A 6375-nucleotide genomic window follows, 5' to 3' on the forward strand; every position below is an offset into this window, starting at 1 on the left:
ATATTTTTATTGAGCTCTTACTGCACACTACCGACCGCGACATTTGAAAAATCTTGCACACAGGAAATATTACACACGAAAATATTTAAAAACGTAATATTAAAACTATAATAAAAACAAAACTAAAACAAAGCATTTTGTAAAACACTATTTTACTGATAAATGGGCTTAAAGCAGAAGTGAACCCAAACACAAGATTCAGCTCAGATTCAGAAAACAGGTCAGCCGTGATTGGTCGTTGTGAGCAGTTGTGATGTCATTTTCAGTTGACAGAAGACAAAATGGCCGCCCCAGAGATGGCTAAAAAACGAATGCATTTTGCTGCTTAATTTATATTCCACAAACTCAAAAGTAATCAGCATGCCATGTTTCAACTAGTGTGCCTGCTGGGAACATATTCTTGAAAAAAATATGTTTGGGTTGACTTCCGCTTTAAGTGTGGAGCAGAGGTTTGTCCGCAACAAAAAATATTACCAAAAAGTAATCCCCAAAAAATCTGCCAATTTACTGGTCGCATAAGCACAAGCAAATGAAAATTTGACGTTCACTGTCTCAAATTTTAGAAGCTAAATGCCTTGAGATCAACTGTCCTTTTTTTTTTATACCATTTGTCATCATTAGGATCACCGATGAGCTGGAACTGATCACAGAACAAATACACCAATAAATGTAAAATAATAATAATGATAGATGACCGAGCACTGTGAGAAATTATGTTGTTGTTTTTTTTAATTATAAAGTCCTATAGACTTGATTTCATCATTTAGAATGGGGCACTTCCAACTGTGTGCCAACAGTACCCTCTGTTGGTTACGTAACAAGTGATTCTCATGTGGGGATACAAATTTTTTAATAAACATTGGTAATGAAACAGTTTTTGTTTTTCCATCACCAAAATTAAGCAAGAGTTAAAGAACATAGCAATAGAAGCGACTTTCCAAATGATAACACTTGTCTGGCACACTCAAGTGTGACACGCAGTGTTGCACATCTAAGCTGATACCTGAAGAGGGCGCTGGCTGGATGCTGATCGGTGCTGCTTTGACCACAGGCAGCATGGTGGTCTGCAGGGGCTGGATGATGATTGTCTTGGGCTGCAGGGGAGCGGCTGCGTGAGCCAAGGGCACAGCTGCAATCACCGGTTTGGGCTGGATGGAAACTTTGGCGCTCATCTGAATGGGCCTGTTGCTTGACTGCGCTGGTTTGGCTGTGTTGATGTGTACCAGGAAAGGAGATAAAAGGACATGGCTGTGATTGACATGATTTATTCTGTGGTGTTGTACTGTCACTTCCGTCGACTGAAATTGACATCACAACTTCTCAGGGCTCAGGTAACGACCAATCACGGCTGACCTGTTTTTGTGATGTCATTTTCAGTTGAAAAAAGTGACAAAACGGCCGCCCCCTGAGATGGCTAAAACGGGTGGATTTTGCCACTTAACTCATATTCCACAAACACGATATTAATCAGAAGGCCATGTTTCAACTATTGGGCCTGCTGGGAACATATTCTTGAAAAAAATGTGTTTGGGTTCATTTCCGCTTTTAAGTACGCTGCAGTTGGAATAAAAATTTACAAAACAAAGGCCACCATACACTAACATACAGTGCAGTGGTTTTCCTGCTGTGCAGCTGACCAAAGAGGTTCCCCAACATTGTTTTCATATCAAGTCACAAATGATATCACTCACATACACATACATATACACAGCCAAAGACATCCGAATTGAGAGTTGTGGTGGTGGCCACCTCACCTCGTGCTGTCTGGCCGGTCCTCTTTGGCGCCCTCTTCGCCGGCGGCGTGATTTCAGAAAACCCGCTAGACTCTGAGCACACCGACACCGGCGAAGGCTGCGACTGTGGAGACAAGGCCTCATCCTGCAGGGAGAATTTGCATTCAGTATCTGCAAAGTAGGCATCGCCCACATACCTTAGCAAGAGTAATTTGAAAATAAAAATGTATTACAGTGGTACTTTGACATACAAGTGCTACAGGTTTTTTCCAGTTTGGAGCTTGCACTTGGTCTATTTCTTTCTTTGCGTCGCTATTCAGAATTTTACTCATGAGTAAGATTCGCCGACGCTTGAGTGAAGGAGCAGAAGTGTGGAAAATAGATTACAGTAACGTCATTTTAACTTATTTCAATGGGGAAAATTAATTTTCCAGACAAGTTAACTGAGTTACGGCCTGGTCACGGAATGAATTATTGGTAAACTTGTGAGTCAAGTGCGACTGTGTTATAAAAATGCATTTGCACAAATAAAGTCTCATCTAATACACATTAACACAACAACAAAAAAAGGCCTCGGACACTATTAGATGGAAAGTTTGACTTGCTTTGATGATTTACTGGTCATGTGACAACCGATTATAATTAATAGAATGATAAGGCAAAATTTTACAAATGTCACAATGTAAAAAAAAAAAAATGCCTCAGGTTCAAATGTGAAATTTGTGTTCATTGTAGTACAAAAATCGTGTGCAACATATTTCAACATTACGATTCAGAATATTAGTCACACTTCTTTTATCATATCAAATTACCACTTTATCATTATTAGTGGTACCTTCCTTTGTTGATTGGCTGTAACAAATCCACTCGACTGCCTTATATCAAGGCATCCATTTTGAAAGGTTATGCAGTATGCTTCCTTGACCCTATAAAATGACTCCCAACAGAAGGTCAATTTCCACTACAAATGTACAGTATATAAATTTCCTGATTCCTGACCCAATGGAATTAATAGCATGTATTGATTTGGCTCTACTTTCTGATATCCCCAGTGTATTTATCTCTCTGTCCACGTCGAAAAAATATATATAAATATTCCAAAACTCCATGTCCTTTTTGTGTCCTCGGGACTGGATTCCACTTGTTTGCAGATATACTCTATATACAGTCAATAACTTGGCACTAGGAATGACCTTCTTGTAACACTGTGTGAAAACCTCTGCCCGGTATGCTAATTTGACAAAACCTGTCAACGCTTTTTGCATTAAATGAAACAATGAGGAGTCAACATCCATCGAATGGACAATAAATACTAAGTTGACAAGGTGTTTATGGCTTTTGCTAATAAGTGTCTCTCAGGAGCGAAGTGTGCACTGTTCAGTATGTGTCAAGAGCATCTGTCCATGTTTGGGTGCCATCTGGATTTGTGCACGTATGTAAATCGGACCCAAGGCGCAGGGAAGCGAGGGTCAAATTTGCATTGGAAATACAAGTCACAAGGAGAAAACTGAAAAGGTGTGAAGCCACTGGACTTACGTGTAAGGAGTACGGGGACGGCGCCTCCGCAGCTGTTGGGGAGGGGATGGAGCTCAAGGTGTGAGCAGGTGACAGAGAGTGTACGCTCACCTCACCGTCTGGATGCACAAGGACAAAGACAGGACATTGTGTTAAACAAGGCTTATGTGCGACTATCGTTACGTCTTCGTTAGGCCTCGCTTCGAGACGCTTAGTTTAACAAGCCCTTTTTCAATACCAAACAGCTGCTTTTCTTGTCTTGAAATCAACACAGGCCCATTAACATCGAGCCTTGTATGCTTAGAGAATACTTTTTTTTTTTTTAAATCATTTCCCTCCATTGACTTTTCATACATTTGAGAGTTTTCATGAATCTGTATCTATATGCCTTGAAAGCCTCAGCTACAAAACTTGAGCAAGACAACATCATCTAGTTCAGTCTAGTAATGCATTAGAAGATAGAAAGTTCACAGAAATGGGAATGTTTCAGGTCTTCAAAACAAAAATATTTTTTATTAATATCTTTTACATTATTTCTCATTTTACATGACTAAATGGTGACACCATGGCACTTAACGAAAATAACTTAGCCCTCTTGACTTCTTTTCTTTGAAACAAGGAAACACATTTGATGTAATGCATAATGAGTAAATTGAAGGAAATGTGACATTATTGCATCAAGTTCATGTGAATCTTGCAAAGCACATGACCTTTGCATCAATTTTGCCTGTGTGCCCAGACTTTAAAGACATATGTTATGCACATGTATTCCAATGAAGATGTGTCAGCATCTGTGTTGTTGTACCTGTGCGGGTGGTGCTAGTGTGGTAGCTTTCAGTCCATGCAGGTATGGGAATATCAAAGTCAAGGTCTGGACCTCCGCATGTCTGAAACAACAAAAAGACATGTTTATATGGCAATGCATTCCTCTTGTATGCATATTGTTGACTTAAATTGAGAAATACTACTTTACTGTCATACTATTGAAGATAGCTATTTATGCCTGGATTTTATTGAAGGATGTATTTTCATATTTTTTAGTATGTATTTGCTACAAGCAATAAATGCATCTGTACTACGATATACAATTTATTATTGATATATTTCTGTTTTGGTCTTATATGTTAGGCTACAATAATTTATTATTATTATTTATAATTTATTGTACTTCAATAAAATGTTGTGAACAGTTTGACTTGCTGTCTTTAAGGTGTTCACTACAACAACTTCACCAAAGTCTACCAAACAAGTGTGGCGTAAACCTAAGTCAGCAAGTCATGTCATTTTCCAACAAATCGATGGCATTATCGCTTAAAGAAGATCACTGACGCCACCTAGGGGTGGAAAGCCTGAAGCTTACTCGATTGTCAAATTTGTGCTTGCAAGGAAGGCAAAGCAAAAAAATTAAAATCAACCAATTGACAGCTCATAACTCGAAAAACATCAACAAAAACACCAGGTTCGCCTTTGGTTTTTATCCAGTTGCATTATTCACTCCCAGTTCTTTTGAATTGTCAATTTGAAGTCAACCCTTACTCACATAGTCTGCATTCTCAAAGACCTTGAGCAAATCATCCGCATCCCCCAGGGAGTCAAGATCATCAAAAAGACTAATGTCTGGGGGGAAAAGAAAAGCAGGGTTTAAAAGTTTGAACGTTACCAAGAGAAACGTACATTTTACACACAGATAGTTGGACAATATTTTTGTATTTATTTGTCCCAAAGTAGATCAGGTTATATCGATTTTGTATCTGAGATTTTAACTTTGTTTACACTTCTTTTACTGACACTGGATTGTGACTATCAGTAATTGTAATAATTTGCAATAATGATCACCTCCAATTTTTTCACCTCTAAATATTGCTTGTACAGTTAGGCAACAATTAACTGTGGGAACGGATAAATTGAATTTCCATTATTTCCTATGGGAATGCTAATGACACAGTGGCTCTGACCTGTTGAGCTTCTAATGTTTACTTACATCCTCTAATGGAATAGATCAGTGGTTCTCAGCTTCAACAAGTACCAAACTACTTTATGAGCATATTTAACTTGCATCTAGTACATGCTTTGATGTGTTTTATGCATGACAAGCTGTTTCCCCCCGTTTGTTTGTTTTTTTACCTTGACAGTGGTTGAATTCAATTTCTACTATACATTTAGTAAATCAGTTTACGTGTTCAAGTGTACCATTGTAATTATGCATAAATTTGGTTTAGTGTACAAACGTGTTCAGCAATTTGTCGAAATATCCAATCAACAACATTTGAAACTCAGTTTAAATGACACATTTAGTCATAATAATGTAAAAAAAAAAGACCTCTGGAAGCAGCTTGCTTGTTATTTCATTCGAACACAATCTATTACATCATCGCGTCATTTCCAGTTAGCTAATGCTAACGCGTGGTCAAATAAGACACAAGGTACATCACCGCCACTGTCAACAAGACACATTCATCCTATATTAGATTAAAAAGGTATTAAAACGCTGTCACGAAGCACATGCTGGTTTGTTTATGGTCGTCATAAGCAACACTTCTTCACTTCACATCTCTGCCTAAGGTTTAGACAAACTTACCCCACTCGCCTCCCTGGTCGATGGAGAAGCCCGTTTCCGGGTTCATCATGAAACAACGTTGATGGTTATCCAAGTCTAACGTTAAATTGGACGACATTTCCCTTCAAATTCATTGGTAAGTTTAATGTCAAAAATTGTAACGCGCTGAGATCAAAACGTACACATCAACCGAAACTGTCCGGAAGGAAATTGTTATTCATGACGTAAAATAACACGTCTGACATTTAAAGCAATGACGGCAATCGTGGAGGGACAAAAGTCCCCAAACCGACCCACCCCCCCCCGCAAACTCCCCCCCACCCCGGCCTGTTGCGCTGCTGTGATGCACATTGGCCACTGGGCAGCGTAATGGCACTAAAAACTGGAGATTAACAAACGGTATTAAACAAAAACCATAATTCATGCACAGAAGAATCAGAGGCTGTAGGATCTCCCTATAGGTGAGGGTCACCAACATTTTTGGAAAATAAAAGATTCTTCTTGGATTCTGGTTGAGTGAAAGGCTTGCAGGTTGATACGCACTTCTGAAACAACACTTTTGGTCAAATT

General features: G+C 38.9%; 1 protein-coding gene across 1 annotated transcript in view; it reads right to left on the reverse strand.

The window, feature by feature from the left end:
* The window catches only part of atf6 (activating transcription factor 6), a 33693-nt gene extending 27667 nt beyond the window's left edge, over nt 1-6026 (reverse strand). Inside the window, exons 1-6 of the mRNA XM_086046314.1 lie at nt 5827-6026; nt 4789-4865; nt 4054-4135; nt 3270-3367; nt 1755-1878; nt 1004-1207 (exon numbers count right to left, since the gene is read on the reverse strand). Coding sequence (XP_085902440.1) covers nt 1004-1207; nt 1755-1878; nt 3270-3367; nt 4054-4135; nt 4789-4865; nt 5827-5923 — 682 coding nt within the window. The 5' untranslated portion in view covers nt 5924-6026. The remainder of the gene's footprint in view (nt 1-1003; nt 1208-1754; nt 1879-3269; nt 3368-4053; nt 4136-4788; nt 4866-5826) is intronic.
* Between the last annotated feature and the right edge of the window lie 349 nt (nt 6027-6375).

Source organism: Filicampus tigris, chromosome 12 (genome assembly GCF_054856515.1).
Source record: "Filicampus tigris isolate MCC_2025a chromosome 12, RoL_Ftig_1.0, whole genome shotgun sequence".
NCBI lineage: Eukaryota > Metazoa > Chordata > Actinopteri > Syngnathiformes > Syngnathidae > Filicampus > Filicampus tigris.